The sequence below is a fragment of the Callorhinchus milii genome, unplaced genomic scaffold (assembly GCF_018977255.1).
Source record: "Callorhinchus milii isolate IMCB2004 unplaced genomic scaffold, IMCB_Cmil_1.0 Scaffold1, whole genome shotgun sequence".
Taxonomy (NCBI): Eukaryota; Metazoa; Chordata; class Chondrichthyes; order Chimaeriformes; family Callorhinchidae; genus Callorhinchus; species Callorhinchus milii.
Window position 1 is genome coordinate 74,801,737 of NW_024704742.1, and position 24,841 is coordinate 74,826,577.

A 24,841-nucleotide genomic window follows, 5' to 3' on the forward strand; every position below is an offset into this window, starting at 1 on the left:
CAACGCTAGTTGGACACCACAAGGGGTGCCTATAAAGAGCTGACCTTATCCAACATGGATTACACCCAAACCATCAGCTTCTAACTCCAAATAAGCTTGTCTGCAGTTTTAGTATTGCTCTGTCAAGCAGGAACAGCACTTCACTAGTTTTGAAGAAAACCTGGCTTTGACAAGTTTATTTTCTGTATGTGAAATCTAGTGTTTCCAATACAAAGCTGGTAGAATCAGGCAAGGCCATTAGCAAATATTTATTGTAACACTTCACTGTGAATGTAATATGAGGGCTTAAAGTGGCAACCTGTTCACAAAGGAGGAATCCATGGATCAATCAGTGGCTGTAAACACTGAGGTAAATGCAATGGCTCTTCCAGCCGATTATTAAAGCTCCAAATGTTCTCTACTGTAGAACTAATAGTCAGACTTGCAGAAGAGCCTTCCAAATTATTATGCTTGAGAGATGAGGTATGAAACTCAGCAATTTTCTACATTAGTTTTCCAAGCTGAATGTTTGTTTCTTATTGCTTCTTTAATCTCGGAGTTTCAGAGTGAAAACTACTTTACTTGGAAATGAATCGTACACATTTTAAACACGTTTATTGATGCTTCTCTGTTAATAGGTTGGTGAGGTTGTGATTGGACTAGGTAAGTAACCAAGGGTGCTTGGTGTTGAATGGACTCCGACAGACATGGGGAAGCTGAAGACAAATTGAGAGGTGGGAGTTGATGAAGATTTACTTGGGTCTCTCAAGCCCCCTAACGGGCTGATAGCTTCAACAGCACACGAGGAGGTCAGGATCTGAGACTCGAACTGCAAGAGCTGTCCCATGAAGCTGAAATTGGGGGAAATGATACTTCGTCGCTGTTTGACAAACTCAAATGCTTCGTCCAATCGCACCCGCTTAGTCATCATTAAATACGCAAGGCAGATTGTGGCAGATCGTGAAATTCCAGCATGGCAGTGCACAAGGACTCTTCCATTAACTTTCTTCACAGAATCTGTAAATAAAAATAGTAAACTGTGCGTGAGATAAAGAGGGAACTCATCACAATAAGGATTGCAGTCTTAGAACATTCCTTTAATTCATATTTTCGTCTGAATTATCATCATATTTAAAACAGGTAAGAATACAAATGAATCGGGCCGGGCGTTTTGTCCAATTTACCTGGCGTCCGGGTTAACCGGTGTCCGGCAAAAGCAGATTCCACTGTGTATTAAAACATCCCATTTATTAACCTCAAACTTTTTTTTTGAAGGCATTGACTTTTGATGAGCTGCAGTTCTTGGAATTTGCCAACCTCCACTACGCCTCAAGTATGTTCTTATATTACTTTGTAATTGAAATCTGAGGGAAATGGTTCCCTCCCATAACAAAGCCTAAGGTTATACACAAATGTTAGATATTGGGAGGGGAAGAAATTCTCTTAAATCAGATGTTTGCAATGTGTTGGATTTTCTAAATATTTTTACACAAAATTGTATACAATGCTTCAGCTCCCTCTGCTGGCCACAGTTACAAGAATGGCACCAGCAAAATGACACTAAAGCAAAATCAGCATTAGCTTTATCATATTAAACATGTATTAGTAGATTCTAGAGCACATTTTACACACTGTTAACTCCAATGGAGGAGCTCACACCAGCTCCTGTGCTATACCTTCTGGGCATCTATAATTCACACTTGCCATTGCTAATATCTCCTTCTCACTAGTAAGAAAACCCAATTACAAATATAACAACAACTCGCATTGATATAACGCCTTTCAGGTGGGGCAGTGTCTTCGAGAGCTGAAATAGCTCCAAAGTACCAGTTGTTCAAGCAGTACTAAGATAACCACTTGGAAAGACGTGGGATGCTGGAATTAAGGCATTTGGTTTTTTTCTGTGGGAATATAGTACTGCAAACGTGTCTTACCTATGTATTCTATTGCTTCCATGAACCACAAACTAATGTCTGCTTTATGGTTGTCCTCCACTGGAATACATTTATACTGGTAATGATCCTCAAAATGGTTCGGACAGTCAGAGGAGACATTCAGAAGAGCTGTAATCCCCAGAGCATCTAATGTGTCTTTTTTGGATGCATGATACGCACTTCCAAGATAGAGAAAATGAAGGATTTCCACAGGGATCCCCTAATGATCAAAAATGTACAGGAATCAGTACAGCATGAGACGCAATAACAGGAAGATTATTATCTCTAAACGTGATATCAAGAGATTACATTAGAGGCAGACTGCAGCTGAATGAATACAGAGACAAATTCTGCTTCTCCTGTCTATAATCCTGGAGCCTCTGATAACAACTGGATCCTGACTGAGGCCAGGAGTTGAATATTTTCGGTATTTAATGCTTACACATCACAGTTCATCTTTACTCAATGAAAGTGCCTGCAAGCATTGACAATTGCAATCAACACTACTTTTTAAAAGAAAATCAACTTTCTTTCCTTATTTAGTTCCTCCATGCCACTCACCCTTCCTGCCCAAAAAGCCAAGCAGAAAACCTACCCGGAGTCCACTATCAATCCTACTTTTCAGCCAGATGTTGGTAGATCCCCAGGTGAGTCTGCCAGCAGCACAATATCGTCTGCGAACATTTAATTGGCAACATGTTTTGACAAAGATTTCCACACATCCAATTATTGTTTGCGAGTATTAAAAGCAGCCTCCCTGAGCTTAATCACAGGATTGTGCCTGAGCTCAGATCAGCTCAGGTCAGTATCCCGATGATAAGTTCTGAGCAGGTGTCAGCCTGCCTCAGTTGTAGCACTCTCACCTCTACTTTAAATTAAATTTTGTGAAATGCTTTGACACTTTAAGATGCTATATCAAATGCAAGGATTATTATAAGCTTGGAAAGACTGTTTTCGTGTTTGAAAATGATCATAGGAGGGATGGATTTCAGCCAACCAGAGATTTACAGCCAGATTTGTGCCAACAATTATTCAGAAAATGTGGGGGTGGGAAGGAGTTCAAAACAAATTTTAATCTTTTTCTGTAAATAAGGAACATAATTCATTTAGCAACACCACAAATTGTGACCTTCTTAGTTCTAGTGGTTTGTTACATAAAACATCTGGAAAGGCATCATTGCATTATCAAAGCTTCATGTTAAGTCACAAGACCCTAAAAACATAACTTTGAACAGGCAAACAACACTACACCTGCCAGCCAGCTGATGAGTGCAATTTCACAGCAGTTTTTTTTAAACACAAAATTAACAGAGTGCTACAGCATGGAAACTGACCATTTGGCCAAACCAGACTTGCCATGTGCTCCGAGATGCAAGTTGTTGTTGTTTATCTTCCTCTCTGGCTCCTACCCCTCTGAATCCTCTCTCACATAACCCTCTATTGCCGTCTCACTTATGGGTACATCACGTTTCCTGCTTAATAAGTTGATGCTTTCTACTTATTTATGAGACTTCAGCATTTGTCTCCAACTTTACTGTGTGAATATAGTAGGATGCGCGAATGTTATAAGAAGCTGCCTCTACCTGGTCATGAAGAGGCGTGCTGCAGAAACTCCAACTCAACTCAGGTGACTCTGGTTTGGAGGGCGAGAGAACTCCAGGTGGACATTTTGTCTTTACACAGAATTCAGGATATTCGGAAGAAAATGTTTCAAATCCTCCTGTAACAGTAAATGGGAAAAAAAACTTCTTAATGCACACCTTCTTATACACCTCTAGATAATCAATTATCCCATTTGGTATTTCACCTTTCACATCACGAGAACGTCTCAAAGTGATTCACAGGATATACTGTAAAGTGCAATGACCTTGTTCCACAAACAGCCATGAAGGGATTGACCAATTTTATTTGGAGGTGTTGTTGGTTAGGAAACCGGGAGAATCTCGCTTCTCTTTTCAAATAGTGCCATGGGATCTTTAATATCCACTTGATGGCACCTCCAACATTGCAACACACTTGAGGCTTGAACCTACAACCTTCTGACTTAAAGGTGAGGGTGCTATGACCTGGGCCAGACTGACACATCATATGCCTCCTTAATATACACATCCTTAACACAGTTTAAATACCTCCTTAATACACATCTTACTCACACACCTTTGTGAGAGAATAGGCCTTTTCCATGAACGGATTCATGTTCTCACTCTACAGAAAACGTGTGGGATGGTGAGTGATTTTTGTCTGCGTTTTACTGGATACCAGGTAGTTAAGAGGCCTATAGACCCAAAGACCCAAAGACAAATGGTCATTCAAAATTCTGCAGCTCGTGTACTGTCCCGCACCAGGCTTCAGGACCACATCAATCCCACCCTCGCTCGCCTCCACTGGCTCCCCATCCCCCAGAGGATCGATTTCAAGATCCTCATCCTCACCTACAAAGGCCATTCACGGCTTTGCTCCCTCCTACCTCTCCGACCTACTATCCCCCAACCTACCTGCCCGTACCCTCCGTTCCTCTGGCTCTGGTCTCCACATCCCCCGCCCCAACATCGGTGGTCGGCCCTTCAGCCTCTCAGCCCCGAGGCTCTGGAACTCTATCCCCCAGTGCCTTCGCCGTCTCCTCCCTTTCCTCCTTCAAGGCCAGTCTCAAGACCTTTCTCTTTGACCATGCCTTCAGCTCCCCTCTCGACTCTCTACCCCCTCCTCGCTCCCTCCCCTCACCCTGACCATTTCCCCCCTGCTCGGGTCCTGACCCAACTGTACAGCGCCTTGGGACGTCTTCCCGACGTGAAAGGCGCTCTATAAATGGAATCTTGTTGTTGTTGTTGTCCACGTGGTGTGGTTCTGATTAGTGACCAGGACTTGCTGGCAGGGGAAGTCAGAGTGTGCTCAGCTATCCTTGTCTGGGATCTACGCCCTGGCTTGTGGGATCAATATATTTCTCAGAAGCTGCACTGTACCGAGCGCTGAGGAATCATTAACACAGTAACAGTAAATAGGAACTTGGGTACTCTTCGATCCATGCTAATATATTGCCTTTAATTCCATGGGCCCTAATCTTGTGTTGCAGCCTTTTATGTGGCACCTTGTCTAATGCCTTCTGAAAATTTAAATACACTATATCTACTGGTTCCGCCTATCTAACCTGCTAGTTACATCCTCAAAGAACGCTAAAAGAATTGACACATCTGATGAGTCACTTCCTTATAATAATATAACTCATGATGAAATAAGTTTACAGTTAAATTGTAACCAATTAACCACTATTTCCATATCCATAAAGGGGCTGGTCCAGATATCAGGCTCTCTTGTATTATTAACTGTGACTGACAATAAACATTGATGTTATTTAGTTTTCAGATTGCATTTGGCCACTGAAGAGTACAAATACATGCTTCTCTGTTCCAATGTAGTGCTTTCATTTTGAACAGCTACAAGGCAGCTTACTTATTCATCTGATTTTTTTTGTATGTGAAGTGCTTTTTTCCTCTCCTGTAATAGCAATATACAATTAAACTTTGAGCTGAATAATATGCTTTTTTTCATTTTATTTCTCTATACAACTATTACATACCCTGTCACGGTTATACAGGGGCTTTCCTGTTTGTACATTGGTTTATTTTAAGCTCAAATTTTGCATTCAGAGCATTCAAATTGTGATCCTGCAAATGCAAATCTGAAGTCATAACTATGAGTTCATCCCAAGGTTCAATTATCAAAACTAAATTTTAAATAAAGGAAGTTGGGGTGGGGAAGGAAATCTAGCAACCAAGCTCATTACAATCCCGAGAACTTGTAAGCAAATTAATCAGCCAGAACTTGTTCAACCTTCAAAGTTGAATGGAAATATGACTCAATATATATGACAGATACATGGTTAAAAAGGGAGGGTCAACACATTTTAATAAGTAGGTTACAGAACATCAATAGAGGACATAGAAAGTAAGGCATAGGACAAATTGGGGAGGGCATGTGTTATTAGTCAGAGAAGATCTGATGATCATTTAAAGGACAGACATATCTTCAGAGGGAAGATGTCAGAATAAATATGGGTTTAAATCTGTGACAGGAAGCACAGGAAATATAGGAAACTAAGAACAGTGACTGACTATTATATCTGCAGGGCAGAGATTAAACCAACAAGGACTTATTTGAGCAGATTAAAAGGATTGAACAGAATGTACATACTAATGGTTGGTGACTATAATTCTACTGAAATAGGTTTTACATAAAAAGGGGGAAACTTTCAAAAGAATAATGAGAATGTGAGTACGGGAAGCCTTATAGCAGCTGGAAGAGAGAGGATCAGGGAAGAGAATCAAGACAACCTGAAGTTGTATGAAGAAGACAGAAGTTGTGAGAGTCTGTGAAAAGCTTACAAAAGTAGAGAGAAGAGAGAGTGTGAAGGGAGCTTGACAGAAAACATATGAGGCTCAAATCAAGAAGAGCCTCGGAAAAGCTAGGTTAAAAGAGGGAGAGAAAAGAAATGGGATCAGGCTGATTGTATTGTGCGCTTTCAAGCAGTGGGAAATTGCACAATGTGCAAGAAATTATGTATTGTGGCTAGGACACCCCCTCTACTATAATAGTGGGGTACGTGTGCAACAACACGGAGTGATGCCATGGTGTTCTGACAATCCTGAGGTCAAGACATTTTTGTGTTTGTGGTTCAAATTAAAAAAAGAAAAACAAAGATGTTTAATGACAGGAATTCATTTTCCTTGATTTAGAGAATATTAGAAAACCTGAAGAATAGCGAATTGTGACAATTAAAATCTAAAACCAACAAGCCTCACTATTACATCCTTCTGATGAGATATTAAACAAGGTCTCTCTGTCCAAGTGGATATCTCATGGCACTGTTCAAAAGGAGAAGGGATTGACCTGGCCAACAATCTCCCAAATAAAATTGATCATTCACTCCATGGCTGTGAGATACTGCTGAGCACAAATTTGCTGCCACATTCACCCAAAAAATACGCAGTCACTGCACTAATCCTATGAAGCACTTGTGATATCTCAATGATGTGATAAGATGCTAAATCAAATGCAAGGATTATTACTAGCTCATGAGGCATGTTGATACAATCAGATCCTATTATAACATGAAATCAGACCCTGCATTATAATGAAGTGCTGTATGCTGTAAAAATGGCACTTCTGGGCCATCAGGTCATCAACGATGTCACTTCCTTTGTGTTATACAACTGCACTTGCGAGTGATACAGTTGCTGTGTAGCACAAGCTATTAGGAGACCTTGTGGGTCTGTACACGTTGCACAGGAATCTAGACAATCTGCAGCAGAAGCCAGAAATGCACTACTATAAACAGACCTACATCATTGTATGTAACATGTAACATAATGAGGTCCGTCCTTATAAGATAAACTAATGCAAATTCGCAAGAGCATAAGAACAGGAAGCCTTGTAGGAGCTAGGGAGGGAGGATCAGGGACGACAGTCAAGACAACCTGAAGTTGTGTGAAGAAGACAGAAGCTGTGAGAGTCTATGAAAAGCTCAGCAAAGTAGGAGGAAGGCAGAGTGTGAAGGGATTAGGCAGCTTGAGTTGTGAGGCAAAGAAACTGGCAACACAGCTCAAATAAAGAAGAGCCTCAGAAAAGCTAGGTAAAAAAGGGAGAATAAAGAGGTGAATCAGGCTGAGAGAACCTCAATGAGGTACAGAGCAGCAAGACTTTGAGAGCTCTTAGTAGGTGATAGAAAGCTGGAAGAATCTGATAAAACCCCAACAAAAACAAAAGCTTAGTTTAGTTCAAGAAATGAAAATGTGAGGAAGGAGAGAGAGATGATGTAGGCAGTCTGTGACAAGCAAGGAGAATGTGTGGAGAAGTAAAGTAAGAAAAACATAGCAGGTTCATTTGATGGCTCAACTGACAAAACAAATATGTGTTGAGAAGCCAAGTCATACAGACCAGCAAACTCCCGAGTACTCCTCTCCAGATAGACAACCATCAGGAAAGATTCTGGCTTTTTTCATGCATGTTGGCAACTTTCTGAAAAATAAGCTATTCATTTAACAAATATCTGAAATTCGATGGCAAAATGGAAAATACAGTTCATACCAACTCCCCATTTGGTAAATATCACAAATCCATCCCCAATATGGAGAATTTAGCACCAATTTGGTTACTCTGGGCAAATGTTTACTGTTGGTAATTTTACAATCAAATTATTGCCAGAGGAGACATTACAGTCAGGCTGTAAGGAGGATTTAGTATGTAAGTTTAACATAGTAGTACTTTAAATAGAATTATCAATTATTCAAATTACTGGAGACAATGCTAATTAGCTTAACAGCAACAAAACATTGCATTTATATAGTGCCTTTCAGGTTGGAGGACAACCCAAGGAATTCCAGAGGGTGGGGGCAGAAAGGCTGAAAGCCCGACCGCTGATGGTGGCACGGGCAGGGTACATGGAGCAGGGCAGGTGACGTGGAGCAGGCCAGTGCCTGTCGAGGTTAAGGAGCAGACAGATTGACAAGGTAGTTTGGATGTTTTAAAAAGACGTCCGAGATCAGTGCTGTCGTAAAAAGATGTATAAAATATTTTCACAGCGCTAATAGGGACCAGTGAGAAGAAGCCAATACACAACAATATCATTATAGCAGCTTTCACTTTGGGAGGATGGCTCAAACTGCTTGACAATGCCGAGTGGTCACCCGAGCTGAGGAGCCAGGAGAGGGGAGGGGAATGATAACCAAAAGCATGGTCAAAGTATGTTCTGAGAGGGGATAGGAGATAAGATATATCAAAGTTATATAAAACACTAAAATCAGATTTCTCCTAGTTTCTTGGCCAAAATCCCCCAAACAAAATTAATCATTTCATGGGACAAACACATAGTCTGTACATTCACAACAAAACTTTGAGATGTCTCAATGATATGATAAGGGGCTATATTAAATGTCTGCCTATATTTATAAAATCACAAGACAGATTTGGATAATGAAAATTCTTTAGTCCATCTGATCTCATCCTTCCAGAATATCCACCATCCTATCAGAGCTGCTTTTTAAATGAGTCCACTGTCCTGGCCTCAACCAGCCCTGGTAGCCTGTTCCAGTCGTTAATTAGCCTCTGAGTGAAGAGATATGGGGAAATATTTACTATCAAATATTTCACATCTAAAACATTTCTCAAGAGGAAAGAATTACTTCCTGGTTCTCCATTTTGAGGACCAGGAACAATATTTCCTGGTATCTGTCCTGAAATTGTCTTTTGCATCTCTAAACCTGTGCCCTCTGGTTGTGCTGCATTAATGCATCTAAAAGTATCATTCTGGATTTACTTTCTTAATTGCATTGATAATTTTACATATCTTCATAAGGTTCCCTCAGAGACATCTCTTTTCAAAACTGAAGAGCCCCAATTTATCTACTTGTTGTTCATAGCTCATTCCTTTCACTTCAGAGGTGACTGGTCTCCATTCTGAGGACCAGCAGCTTCAAACGTTTTCAAGGTTGCATTCAGAAATGGCTAAATTACTGATCATTGCTGCTTTCTCAGCAGACCCAGTGATAATTCCATTCCAGGCGTAATGAACAAGCTCTGCAAAGCTTGTTTAGCAAAATGGGGCTGCCCAAAGTTTCCCTTGGCCATGAGTTATTATTCAGTGCCTAGTTCTACAGCAAAGCTACAGTACAACCTCAGCCATTCACTCAGGATTGATGATACAAGAACAAATAAGGTGGTGGCTTCTCCACCCACAAATGCTCAAGGTTGGAGCAGCAGTATGTGTCAAAGACTTGTAAAATATTCTATCTGTTCTTCAGCTATTTAAGTATTACTATTCAAAGAACAGCACCAAGTTTTCCTATTTTTTTTGGTGCAGGGTTCAGCTGTCTGTTGACACATGCGGCAACAGCAACAACTCACATTTATACAGCACCTTTCATGCAGGATAGCATCCCGGAGGACTTAGGAGTGCATCACCATGCTTAAGTGAATCCAAACCAAACTGAGATTTCCATGCATCCCTCCTAGATATGGATATCCCAGAGATAGATTGTTGGAATGTGCACTCTCTCCCTGGAGGGATGCATCCTGCTTACCTAATTCGATAAAGCATTAGGCGCAGGTAGGCAAGAGCTAAGGCTTGGGGTAGATGACCAGTTCATTAAGTACAAGCGCTGTTTGGAATTCAACAACAACAAATTGCATTGATATCACACCTTTCACATTGGAAGGATGTTCCAAGAAGTTGGACAGTCAAGGGTTAGCGCCCCAGCTGGGGATTGGAATCAAGAGGGCTGGCGGTTGGAGGATGAACCAAGGCACAATTAAAGACGAAGGTCTTGAGACAGGAGTTCAAGTTCAAAATAAGTGTTTTGAAAATCAATCTGGATTTTTCAGACTGTTACATTAAATATAAACACAAAAGATTGTATATTGTGCTGGTTTGACAACAACTAAGTTGACAATAAATTAAAGACCTTCACAAGTGTTGCAGTTTGAGTGGTTGATAGATCAGTTAGATAGATACCGTCCGGTATGGAGGGCGCTATATAAATGCAAGTTGTTGTTTCTGTCGTCAGTTTGAGGGGTGGAAATGAGATTGATGACAGCCTTACAAACATCCAACAACAACAACGACAAAGGACACATACTGGCGATCCACAACCCACAGCCCCAATACCCACACACTGGGACAGTTCACTAACACAGAAAGGCAGCATGTTAATACACTGACTAAATACAGCTTGAAAAGAGACAGGGGAATCCCAGAGCTCAAATAAACCCATTGTCAGTTTACAAATGATGATTTTTCACACTGCATGTCTCCCACGCCAAAAGAGGTATCTTTCCATTTTGGTTTATTTTCTGAAGAATCTCCCAAATTGTGTATATCTCCTACAAGAGCTCTGAGATGCTGTCCAGTGTGAACGGTGCTATGCAAGTTGTTGTGTATATATATATATGTGTGTATATATGAGTGTGCATATGTGTGTATATATATGGTATCATTACTAAAAGACAATTCTGCACAGACATTAGTAAACATGCCTCGGTGGCTTGTAATGTTTAAACATCAGAGTGTGGTCAGCTCCACATCCAGCCCAGGCTGTCGGCATGCTACCTGCTAATAACACACCTCTGAATTGTGATTTACTGTAATCTGATTTCTCTTTGTGTTTGTACCATTTGTGGCAGTTGTAGAGGTGTGGTTGCAGTGGCTGGTGTGTCAGGGAACTGAGCCTGGCGGGAGGCAGGGGAGGAGGGTTGTGAATGGAGCCTGTTGCCACTGAGGTTGGGACTGACAATGTGTGTGAGAGCAGCTGGTCTACATCAGCCATTCAAAGCAGAGCCACACACATCACCACCCACCGTGGCCAGGCTCCGACCTCTATCAACATCCACCCACAATTGCTCCCTCCACGCCTGACAAGGAGTTATGGCACATTATATGCTCTGCCTACCTCCCCCCATTCACAAATTGCTCAGGAGAGCAGGCAGGCTCTGGCTGGAGCACTCCTCTCCGGTTTAAACATTCCACCAAGGGGATTCACATCCCAATAAGAGGGAAGGAATGTGAAACAAGCTGCAGCATTGCTGCTCCCCTCCCAGACACCGCATAGAATCATAGATTCTTACAGCACAGAAGGAGGCCATTTGTCCCATCGTGTCTGTGCCTACTCTTTGAAAAGAGCTATCCAAATCAATCCCACTCCCCCGCGCTCTCCCCATAGCCCTGCAAACTTGTCCTTCCCAAATAATTATCTAAATTACCTCACTGGGCGCTTTCTGCTCCCACTGCCTCTTTAATTCACTCTGACATTACTCGGTTAAAAATAATATATTTTCTTTTTAAATTCGATTTCCTAAAAGTCACAAATAGATATCTTTTAAACATGACAAATCATCGTTTCATCTTTAAAGATGCCTAAAGCAGGCGGGAGATTAATTCTGGCCATATCTATGTGGATTACGGTGGGACTAACAAAGGTCACACTGTATTTGTAATCTGAATCAAATTATTTCATTTCAGCGCTCAGTAACCAGAGGAAACTTGTAGGTGAAAATGAAGTATCAACTGAATGAATTAACAACCATCAGTGGAATATTGCTAAAAAAATAAACATGTGAATTGCGAAATGATTATCCAGAAACAGATTATTAACCAGAATATTGCAAACATACGAATACTGCTAACAAAAATATCAACTGCAATGAAAGTCAAACATGGCAGGAATATCAGTTACTTGTGGTGATATTAACTCAAATACAGCATCATCAATGTCCAAATGTCATCAGAAAATGTCAAACAGAACAGCACAACTGTGACATGATCAGCAGTGACTTGATAAAACTGCAGCATCTCACCCACACCCATCTGGTTAACAATGTCAGGTTGTCTCCATCTCAGATACAGCTCCTGACTGTGTAGCTCAGCAGCTGAGGAGTGTGTTGTAGCTTCTTGTGCCCGCAACGGTAGCCGACTGCTGCCGATCAATCACACTGATAACCCGCTGATCAATGACTGATAACCTGCTGCTGATCAATGACCGATGACCTGCTGCTGATCAATGACCGATGACCTGCTGCTGATCAATGACCGATGACCTGCTGCTGATCAATGACCGATAACCTGCTGCTGATCAATCACACTGATGACCTGCTGCTGATCAATGACCGATGACCTGCTGCTGATCAATGACCGATGACCTGCTACTGATCAATGACCGATGACCTGCTGCTGATCAATGACTGATGACCTGCTGCTGATCAATCACACTGATGACCTGCTGATCAATGACTGATAACCCGCTGCTGATCAATGACTGATAACCCACTGCTGATCAATGACTGATAACCCGCTGCTGATCAATGACTGATACCCCGCTGCTGATCAATGACTGATGACCTGCTGATCAATGACTGCTAACCCGCTGCTGATCAATGACTGCTAACCCGCTGCTGATCAATGACTGATACCCCGCTGCTGATCAATGACTGCTGCCCCGCCGCTGCCCTTACCCTTGAGGAAGTGGAGGCGGGTGGGCGGGGGGTGCGCGCCTCCCCACAGGGCGCCCAGTGCGGTCCTCACTGTGCTGTCGGGGTGGACGAGCTCGAGCCGCTGACTCCTCTCGTCGTACAGGACGAGAGCGGAGTACAGACCCGCCAGCAGCCGACTCCGCGGCTCCTCGGCCGGGAGGATGTGCTGCAGACTCACTGCGCCTTTGGCTCTGCGCCTGACGATGGTGTTGCAGCGGACGTTGATGGCCCCGGCGATGTGCCGGGCGCTATAAGCCAGGAAGGACCGGCAGTCCAGCAGCAGACACTTGTGGCCATCCTCCCGCAGCAGCCGCTTCACCAGCTTACACTCAGCATCAGACACCTCCATCCTCCCCCCAACCCTCTGCTCCCAGCACTGGGCTGTCCACACACACACACACTCACTCTCTCTCTCTCTCTGATCCGCCTCTTTTTATTCACTCATCTTATGAATGAATCTGCTCCACAGCCATGTATGGCCAATGACGCGTTGTCACCGTGGGGGGTGGTGGGGGGGGGGGAGGGGGGTGGGGGGGTGTGGCAGTCAGTAATCTCCTCCACACACTACACACTACACACACACACACACACCACACACAGCACTGAATGGAAATGGGCCACCAAACGCACAGACACAAGCAGCTGCAACACGCCACGCAGGCACACGCCGTACACAAACACGCGTGCAAAACACACACGCACAATACGCAAACATGCACACGTCATACACACGCCATACACAAACGCACGTGCAAAACACACACACACGCAACGCACACGCAATACGCAAACACGCACACATCATACACACACCATACACATCATACGCAAACACACGTGCAAAACACACACACGTGCGACACACACACAATACGCAAACGCACACACATCATACACAAACGCACACACACCATACACAGACACACGTGCAAAACACACGTAACACACACCATACACAAACACACACATCATAGATACACACATGCAAAACACAACACACATCATACACAAATGCAAAACACGCACGCACACCACATGAGAGTTACAACAGATAATATATGAGTAAACATAATGTGGCTCTTCACTTTGCACTTTAATCAAAAAAATCCTGCTAGTTATTATTCGGTGTTCACAGATAGATAAAGCTGGGAATTGGGCTCTGGAGGTTGTCAGGAATTTGTGCCTCTCTCTCTGGTTATTCCTAGTGAGCACATGCTGACATGAGCAGCCTGGCTTGGCACTGCCTGGCACTCTCACTCTCAGCTCCTGTCAGCACACTCAACCAAAGAACAACACCCCTTATAATGTACCACATCCCCAGCACTGTAGTGGAGTATCGGCTCAGACTATATCAATTCCAAGTTCCAACGTTGGGCTTGGACCCAAAAGCTTTTGACTCAGAGGTGAGGGTGCTCTGTGCCAAACTGCCACAGTTGGTAGCACAAACCTGGTTAATATTATACTAAACGCATTATGTGTGAGTTGGCTGCTCAATGTATTTGCAAAACCATGTGAATGTTTTTCCATTCACAAGAGCACAAGAGAATTAGAAGAAAAAAGCCATTGGGTTCATTTGATTTCATCCTATCAGAATATACAATATTTTTTTTGCATAATCACAGCTATATCTTAAATGAATTCGACCTCTGGCCTTAACTGCTCTTCCTGGTGATCCATTCTAGCTGTGGGTGACCCTCTATGTGAAGAAATACTGCTCTGGTGTCTGTCCTAAAAAATGTCTTGCTGCCTTGGCATAAGTTCAAGGAATCTGTATAAAGAAAACCATAATTTTCTCACCAACCTATGGTGTATCCTCAAGCAGTGGGAAATTGCACAATGTGCAGGAAATGATGGTGGAGGTGTTGCACAGGTGCAGCATGCGGAAATGATGCCATGGTGATCTAACCATCCTGAGATTTTTGTTGGTCAAATTAAAAACAGGAATACAAAGATGTTTAATGACAGGAAGTCATTTTCCTTGATTAAGAAAATATTGGAAAATTGGACGGATAGCAAATTTTCCCATTTAAAATCTAAAATGAACAAGCCTCACTATTACATCCTTCAGATGAGATATTAAACAAGGTCTCTCTGTCCAGGTGAATATCTATGCTTGGAGACCTTCTGGGTCTGTGCACATTGCACAGGAAGCCAGACAATCTGCAGCAGAAGTCAGAAGTATACTATTGTACAACAGGTCTATAAACAGACCTATGTCATAATGCTGAATTGTAACATAATGAGGTCCGACCTTATAAGATAAAATAATGCAAATTCACAAGAGCACAAGAGAGGTATGGATGAAGAAAGCCCTTTGGTCTATAATTTTGTCTGAAAACCCATTTCCATTACATCATCAAACAGTTTCTGAAATGGGTGTAATGTGATGGTTTTGATAAGCTGGAATTGGTTACCAGAAGAGAAGTCTGCTGCTTCTCAACAAATTCACCCACTTTGTCAGGCAGTCAGGCAAATGTGAATTATTCTTAGGTGGTTATCACATTTAGTAACCTTAGTGATTACCGGCATTCGTGGAGTCCTGTAGCTCAGTGGTTAGAGCACTCGCTTTGCAAGCGAGAGACCTGAGTTCAATTCCAGGCAGGGCGAAACCTGGGGCAAGTTTCCTTACTCCACACGCCTAACAATAATCCCTCCAAAACCCAAAACAATAATAAATTGGGCATTTTCAATCTACGACCGTTTGTGGGACATTGCTATGCGCAATTGGCTGCCTCGTTCGCCCACAAATATACAGTCAATTCACTTTACAGTGTGTTGTGTGAAGCATTTGGGACATTTTAGTGACGTGAAAAGCGCTATATCAAATGTAAGGATTATTATTATTATTATTATCAGTAGATTTGTCTATCTGTGGAGGGGAATGAAATTTGACCTGCCATCATTGGGAAATCTACTGACAAGCAAATTTCCAGTCAAAAATGCCTGAGATGCAAAACAATGTGTGAAAAGTTTATTTGGTGAGAGCTTCACATTATTGGAAAACATTCACCCAAATCCTTTTCATTCACAACTTAGGCTTATTGACATGTCACCTTTGTGTACATAGGTTTCATGATCTGAAAATGAGCTCAATCACATTTATCTGCAGAACATTTATCCAGATCAATATTAATATGTCACTTGTATGCTTCACTTAGCCAGGTCTCTTGAATGCTATTTATCTTATATTGTTCCTTTGTGCTGCATCCTACCTATGCTACACATTCCCACTGGAGCCAGTAACTGTATTGGTTCATGCTATTCCTGGAGCTGCTGTTTCTGGTGACACATACCCAGACAAGCCTCATCCATACAGAGGAAAAGGAAAAATATTATTAGAATAAACATCCCCTTAACAATTGTTAGCACTGAGCTAAAGCCAGCTCTCGATATTTGCAAGCAGAGATCAAATTAAAGTACTTTCAAAGTATTTATCTGGGTAGACACACACTTGCCGCATCCACTTTCTCCTCAAGATTTGCTTCACCACCAAAAGGAAGCTGTTTGCTTTCCAGCTAAAATTCTCTTCTGTTATGAACTGCTTATCTGCAGCACTTCATGTTCTGCTGCTACCAGGGGTTGGAAGCCTCATCATCCATGGCCTCAGCACAGCTACAATCTTCGTTAAATTTTTTGAGCCCTAGCTTGATGTTGAGATTTTGGATACGAATGAGTAGAACAATTATTCTGGACACATTTATTTCTGAACAGTCAAGGCACCAGAAGAGTTGTTTCAAGATCTTAATGCTTTGCTTGGTGAAGGTATGTGGCAGGCTTTTGTGCCTGATCAATTCTGCTTGCAGCTTTTGACTGAGAAATGAGGATCATGAGAAATGGATTCAGTACCTTATCCATACTAACTATTGTTTTAGTCCATCAGCATATACAAATGGCACGGGCACACATAACTGATTAAGAATGAAGGAGTAATGTATTGATTCTGGTAATTTATGCACTAATTCTTAGGCTACATTATTGTGCATCACAGAGCACTTGGATATTAATAGTTAAGCCTTCACAGTTCATATAGGCCATGGAATTAACTGTGGACTTCCTCATGGGAAAGGTAGAATTATTGATGCTCTCCATTTGTTTCTCTATAACTCTGGTCTGGCTACCTCTGTGCGATAGAGCATCAGTCCCATCTTGAACATGGTTCTCTGGACAATATCTACAATATCTACCTAAGTGGAATGGCCCAGTGACAAACAAGTTATGGCAATTGGGATTTTCATATCACAAGGAGAGCGACTCTAATCACCGAGGAAACCTCTGCTAACATTCAACAGCGTTCAGCATTTATCCCTTGGAGAGCTTCCTGCTCCTCTGACATTGCTCTTCTATGAATCCTGGGTATTACATTTGGGTCTCTGGGATATATTCCCTTGAGAGTCCTGCACCTGTGTCCTCATCTCCTGTTTGTCCCAATCCTTGTCTGACAGAATGATGATGGAAAATAATCTATATTGTGTGTGCTTGTTATCCTTCAGCAGACAGCTCTGAGCTGCACATAGCTGACAGATCCCCCGATCCTATTAGTAATTAGAAACTATATTGTGACTATAAGGTGGACATTGATAGGATGTTTCCACTTTATGAGTTTAAAATTATGTGGCGTATACCTAAGATATCCAGTGGTAGATCTAAAAGTGAATTTAGGAGGAATCATTTTATACAGAGGGTGGTGAAAATGCCTCACTGTTTTTGCAACATAAATCTATTAGTTAAGAGGAAATGTGATGCACATGAGGGACAAGGGAATAGAGAGTTATAGGAGAGAAGAATAGGTGTGGTGAAGGCAAGTGTTAAGTATAAACTGGTTTGGCCAAATGGGTGTAATGTAAAATACCCCGTGGAGGGATTGTTTGTTAGTGTGCAAACTGTGGTCACAATTCCTGTAACTGAGAGAGTCCCCAGACACTGTCTGCATATATATATGATGCAGTTTACACAAGGGAGCTAGCTCTGTAAACCAAAACACTCCAGAAACATGTGCACCAATGTATATGTGTCCATGTAACAATGTATACATGTCTTTGTCCCACCCATTGGGATGGGGGTGTGGAGTCAGCAGAATGATTCATCGTCCAATAAAGAGAGCAGCCTGTCATCCTAGATAGATGATGGTGGAATAGAACTAGCCCGACAGTGTAAATGCATCCTGTACAGTTGAACTGGCTCCAAGGTGACAAGCTTGACAATGTAATGTCAGAATCGAGCAAACCTTCTGTGGTAGTCTTGGTAGTCCAGTTCCTGAGCCAGGCTGGTTCGCAGTATTCCCCAATGTCTGGATGGACCATCCAGGCTGGTTCATCAGTAGGACTTGCAGGGACATACATTGGGGGCAGGGATTCTTCCGACTCAGCTCCTGGTAACCCTGCAACAATAACAACACCAACAGCAAAATTACAGTTATACTTCGCCTTTCACATTGGGAGGACATCCCAAGGCAGTGGACTGTAGGAGTTTTGGACACGAGCTGGTGGTTGGGACCGGGGAGGGTGGAGGGCAGGGGGAAGCATGGTGATCAAAAGCACAGTCAAAGAGTAGGGTCTTGAGATGGGTCTTGAAGGAAGCTAGGGAGGGGTCGAGGCAGAGGGACTGTGGGATGGAGGGTGGGGCAGAGGGTGGGGCAGAGTGGCAGAAGGCCCACTCGCCAATGGTGGGGCGAGTGAGGCGGGGAATGTAAAGCAGGCCGGAGCCCACTGAGAGGAGGGAGTGGGCAGGATGGTAGGGGGTTAGGAGGTCGCAGAGGTAAGGGGGTGCAAGACCATGGAGGGCTTTGAAGGTGAGGACCAGGATCTTGAACTGTATCCTCTGTGTGATGGGAAGCCAGTGTAGTCGGGCGAGGATGGTGCAGGGGAGAACACAGGCTGCAGAGTTCTGGATAATCTGCAGCCTATGGAGGAAGGAGTTGGGGAGGCTGACAAGCAAGGAGTTTGCATAGTCAAGCCTCATTGTAATGAATGCATGTATGAGGGTTTTGGCGGCCTGCGGTGTGAGACAACGGCGGTGCTGGGCGATGTTGCAGAGGTGGGGCAAGGCAGTGGGGGTCATGGCACGGATGTAGGGTAGAAAGGATAGTTGAGGGTCAAACAAGATGCCAAGGTTGCGGACTGGCTCAGTGAGGTGGAGTGTGTATCCATGGATGGTGATGCTGTCAAACCTGAGGTGTGGAGGCGCTGATGAGAACTAATCAGGAGAGCCTCGGTCTTGCTGACATTCAACTGAAGAAAGTTGGCTCTCATCCAGGACTTGATGTCTGACAGACATTCTGTCAGGACAGCAGTGGTCCTGGAGTCAAGGTTGGAGCAGAGAGGTACAGTTGGGTGTCATCTGCACACGTGGAAGTTGACCCCGTTTCTGCAGATGATATCACCAAGAGGGAGCATATAGATATTGAAAAGGAGGGGACCAAGGACAGTGCCCTGAGGAACATTGCACGAGATGGTGCGGGGGCTAGAGGAGAAACTGTTTGTGGAGATGAAGTAGAGGCGGTGGGAGAGGAATGATCTGAACCATTCAAGGTCAGAGCCATCAAGGTTGAGGCGAGAGGAGAGGCGGTAGATGAAGATAGAGTGTTCAATGGTTCGAAGGCAGCAGAGAGATTAAGGAGGACGAGGAGACAGAGGCAGCCAGAATGTCATTTGTCACTTTGACCAGGGCTGTTTCTGTGCTGTGGGTGGCACGGAAACCCAATTAGAGGGGTTCGTGAAGGGAGTGGCAGGAGAGGAAGGAGCGAAGTTGGGAAGCAACAACTTGTCCCAGGACCTTGGGGAGGAAAGGGAGGTTGGAGATAGGTCAGTAGTTTAAGAGCAGTGATGGGTCCAGGGAGGGCATTTTAAGGATAGGAGTGATGATGGCCATTTTAATCGAGTGGGAACAGTACCAATGGACAGAGAGAAGTTTATGATGTCTGTGAGTAGAGGGGCAAGGAGGTGAAGCTGGGAAGTAAGGAGAGCGGTAGAGATGGGATCAAGGAAGCAGGTGGTCAGTTTCATGCAAATTATAGCAGTGGTGAGAGAGGAGTTTGGATGGATACTCTTACGTATGGTGATGGGTTTTTCCACGTGTCAGACACCCGCTGACCAAAAATGATTTCCACCATTCTGACCTCCAGAACTTATACAGATATCACATTTTGAGGCTGAAGATCTTTGTATTATCTATTTATTCATAGTTCATCCCTCTAAAGTTGGGATAAGCTTGCTGCTATGCTATACTGTAGAGTCCTGTTGCTCAGTGGTTAGAGCACTCGTCTCGCAAATGAAAGACCTGGGTTCGATACCTAGCTTGGGTAAGTTTCCTTACTCCACACGCCTGATAATAATCCCTCAAGAAAAAAAAACACAATCATAAATTAGTCACTTCAATCCACGACTGTTTGTGGGACACTGCTGTGCGCAATTGGCTGCCGAGTTTCACCCAAATAATATACAGTCAATTCACTTTGCATATATTCTGTGAAGCCCTTTGAGACGTCAAGAATACATGAAAAGCGCTGCATCAAATGCAAGGATTATTATTATTATTACTATCTCGATAGGCTGGGTGCTCCCCTTATGGTCACATTGATCAATGGTATTCAGTATTCTGGGTGTGGTCTGAACAGAACACTCTACGTAGATTTCCAATATCATGTGGTCTCCCACTATGCTTCGAAACAGTACACAAGCAACCAAACACCATTAGTTATTAGAAACATCCTCATTGAAACCACCTGATATAATTGGGGCAGCCCTTTTCCACAGTATTCGGCACATTTAACGATTATAGCTTCAATATTATATATGGTGTGTTAATATAACTGAGGCAGTACTTTTTTGATATTTCTCCCTATAAATGAAGGCCAAACATTGCCCTGTTACTCAATAGGAAACAGGGGGTGATATATCGCATATCACACAAGCAATGTAACTTCATTGCCAGTATAAACAAGCAAGAGGATGTCAGACAAGTTGCACACAAACAATACTGTCAGTCTGACACTTTCACTTCTTGGATTCCCTTCAGAAGTTACCCTGGTAATTAGGTGGCTTTGATGCTGGTTTGGTTGACACATGGTCATTTCAGCACTTATTCTTTTCACTAATCAGTGTTCATTAAAGTTAAGCCTTTCAGGTTTTGTTTGTTAAGGATGTCTTGTTTAATGTTTAGGAAATGAGGTTCAAGATCAAAGGATAAGAGCAACACAAATGTGTTTCATCTGTATTCCACTTGCATATGGGTAAAGAGATCATTAGGTTCGTCCATATTAATTTCTTAGAGAGGATTAAAATGTTTCTGTGATCTTTTTTAGCTGGAGTAAACAACAATTTTGCCTCTTATCAATGGACAAAAAGGCAGCATTGTTTGATGCCTTTTTTGACCAGGTAAGAGCACTATATTAAAATGTTTTATTCATTTCACACAAGATGAAAGTAGAATTACATTATTTAGTCTACTAAAAAGGCAGTAAAAGGCAACAAGTTGGACAAGAATAAGAGAAATCCATTGATATCAGTGAGGTCGGGTGTAGATGTGCATGACATATACTATGTTCAAACAGTGACATCTGCTTCTCAGACAGCCATGGTTTGTTCAGCTCTAGCTGTACTGTTTGGTATTCCCAGTGTTTTCCAGGTTTTGTATTTGTGGATTACCACAAATTAATGATAGTGGAGGTTGGGATCTATTTTCCAATTTCAACTACCATCATAGAAGTAATCGCCAGGTGTGGAACCAATTGTCAAACTTCCCATGCCTGTGTGGAACATATGGCATCTATTATGGTTGATGTTTCATGTCATATGTTTGGTGATACATGATTATAGTTGGACTCTACAAAGGCACTACACGTTCCGCCAACCGGAATTGTATCTTACATATGCTGTGTATCCTAAGACGTTAGGCCTCTGAATTATGAGGAAAGAAATAAAATAAAATAAAATAAATCCTAGCATGGGTTTGTCCTGGATGTGCCCTGGTCCTGGACTTTGGAGCTAGATTCAGGTGGAACATTCACAATCTTGTAGACGAACATGAGGAGCAATCTACATTTACACAATCACTGCACTTCATAGTAAATCGCCTTGGGACGTCCTCCCAACGTAAAAGGCACTATACAAATGTAATTTTGTATTTTAAATCCTTTGAAGCGCTTCAAATCATCTCAACATCTCAAAACATATTAATTAGATATTATATCAAATGCAAGGTTTATAATTGTTGAAATTTACACTTTGGTTTAAAGATGTGGAAATTCCCCCTTCATTCAAAGAAAATACCTGAGCATCACCTTTCCTTACTCCACATGAGCCTTCACCCTTCCTAATCTTCCCTCCCTTACCCCCTATTCCCTTCTCCCTCATGTATGCTGAATCAAATAAATGAATCTAAATCAAATGTAGCCTAACTCGTTTTGCATTTGTGCTCACACCATGGCTACTTTTTGTTTTGTGGTTCTCTTAATGCAATTTGTAATGACTGATTTAGAATCTTAGAAATTTGAGCTCAGGAGGCTATGCTATTGCTCGCTCCTCCGAGGGAGCTAACTAATCATTTCCCAATCTGCTGCTTTTACCCTGTACCTTTTGACATTGACTTTCAAATTTTTAATCAGATTCCCTTCTAAGTGGAAGTCTTAGCTTTGTGACAAAATATTCTGTGTTCTAGATAAACCTCTGAGTGAAATTATTTCTCATACCCTTCCTCTTTTCTATTGACTATCCTGAGGTTAAAGCCTCTTGTTACCTTTTTTTCCTTCCCCTTCCCCATTTCTTCCCCTACTATTAAATTTGGATTTTAATTTGTAGGATTTGGAAGGTTGAGGAAGCCTCATGTACTACCGTTCTAACGAAGGGTCGTAAACCCGAAATGTCGACTCACTTTCCTTTCTCCATAGGTGCTGAGTTTTCCCAGCTCTCTCTGTTTCTGTTTCAGATTACAGCATCTGCAGTATTTTGTGTTTTGTACGTACTGCTGGATACCAATTAACCTTCTGCAAACTAAACGCTACCCAGCCACATTGTGGGGTACTGCTGAACACAGACAAGACCAAAGAGTGCAATGTTGTGTTTGACATCCTCCTGTTTGTTTGTAGTGGCAAAGAATTACACTTGCCTGGGGAACTGAACACAGATATGGCAAAAGAGTGAGCCAACCCCGTTTGTTTCCACACTTCCATATCTCCATGCAGCTGGCACAACAGAGGCATTGGCTGAACTCCTGCATCTCCTGCCCTTGTGTGTATGTGCGAGACTAGCTTCCCTTCTAATGAACTACTACTAATAATAATCTTTACATTTGATATGCCATCTTTCATGTCTGGAGGACATCTCAAAGTGCTTCTCGGGATTTACTGAAAAGTATAGTGACCATTTATCTTAGAGGCGAACAAGGTGAACACAAGGCAACCAATTGGTGCACAAAAATGTCCCACATACAGCCATAAAGTGAATAATCAAATCTATTTGGGGGATTATTGCCAGGACACCATGAGAAATTCCCTTCTCTTTTTGAATAGTGCCATGCTATCATAGTGCTACCTGAATAGACAGACAGGCCTCGGTTTAACGTATCATCTGAATGATGGCACCTTCATTGGACGGTCAGCCAAGCTCAAACATCCAATGTGGGGTTTGAACCCACAACCTTCACTTGTGCGGGGTCAGTCCATGTTTGTCAGATTCATATTTTTAAACAAAAGAGGATATTGTTGATTCACTCTGTGTAATGTTCACTTAACACAAACGTTGTTGTAATAGAAGAGGCAAGTATATTAATGCTTAACTTTATACTATATGTGATGATTTGCACAGGGTGGCCAGTTACATTTTACTCTCGAATGATAAGGAAGGTTAAAGACTTTGGGAGAACTGCTGACATTCAAAAAATGGGAAAAGATAGATCAACAGGACTGGTCCTGTGCAGTCTCACATACTCATTTGCAATAGCAGTTTGATCTGTTCTAACACTGGTAATATGTTTTGCAGTCAGACCACTTCACAGCATATCCTGTGAAGCGCTTTGGGACAGCCTCCCAACGTGAAATACACTATGCCAACTGCAAGGATTATCATTAAAGATTAGTATTATTTCAGTTAAATCAAGACAGCTGGTAAATTAAAGAGCTATGTTCACATACTTCAAATGTTTAGTTTACAAAAAGGGATTAATTAGAAATGAAGAGATTGCTATGCAGCCAAAGCAAGTACACAAGGAACCATTAATTAAGAAGAGGCTATTTTGCCCCCTTACACCCATTCCTCCTGTAAGACCATGTGCCCAGATTCTAACCCATCTATACCATTTCCTGATAGATTCTAAGCAGATAGTCCTTGATCCCCTAAAACAGTTGAACAAAACTGCAGAATGTCTACCATTCACACATCTCCACTACACAAATCAGGCCAACTGCACTCCACAGATGCACAGCTCCCCCACGCTACGGCAGCACAGTAATTATCAGGCCTGGGGCTAAAGAGTAGCACAATGATTGCCAGAACTTCTATTTCCCAGCCCTGTGAAAGATTCAGGCTTCTGAGCACCTTATGTATTGAGCAGCTGGGAGCTTTGATCCCCAGCTCTCCATAGTGTTGAAGGCAAGAAACTGGAAGCAGCATTATTCTTCTGCAAACTCAAAAATAATGTTCTTTGTGAAACAAATAATGGTAAACAATGGACCCCAGAGTATGGCTGGGGTACTGCTGGAGTCTAACCAGGTAAAACCGCATAGCTTGCGATTGACATTTCTGTCTGGCAAGCTTTCCCACTGTTCGTCCAGCTAGGACCACCCTACCCATTAGGGCTTGATGACTCCCTGCCCCCAGTGACTGGTCTGTCCTTCCAGGTCCCTTTGTGAAAGGCGCTATATAAATGTAATCTTGTTGTTGTTCTGCCGATGAGCCAGGCAGGCTGTGCTGTCATCAGCAGTG

The 24,841-nt window shown here is 42.6% G+C and overlaps 1 protein-coding gene across 2 annotated transcripts; it reads right to left on the bottom strand.

Annotated features, from left to right (window-relative positions):
• Window positions 1-522: 522 nt before the first annotated feature.
• On the bottom strand, window positions 523-20,283 carry dusp4 (dual specificity phosphatase 4). 2 transcript variants are annotated; one of them, XM_042337846.1, is made up of 5 exons: window positions 20,276-20,283; window positions 12,909-13,276; window positions 3,497-3,633; window positions 1,914-2,133; window positions 523-996 (listed from the first exon to the last, which is right to left on the bottom strand). In XM_042337846.1, the coding sequence occupies exons 1-5, from the start codon at window positions 20,281-20,283 to the stop codon at window positions 611-613; spliced, it is 1,119 nt and encodes a 372-aa protein (XP_042193780.1). In that variant the 3' UTR covers window positions 523-610. The 2 variants fall into 2 exon arrangements, with proteins under 2 accessions (XP_042193780.1, XP_007890110.1); XM_007891919.2 differs by lacking the exon at window positions 20,276-20,283 and having other exon boundaries at window positions 12,909-13,292.
• Between the last annotated feature and the right edge of the window lie 4,558 nt (window positions 20,284-24,841).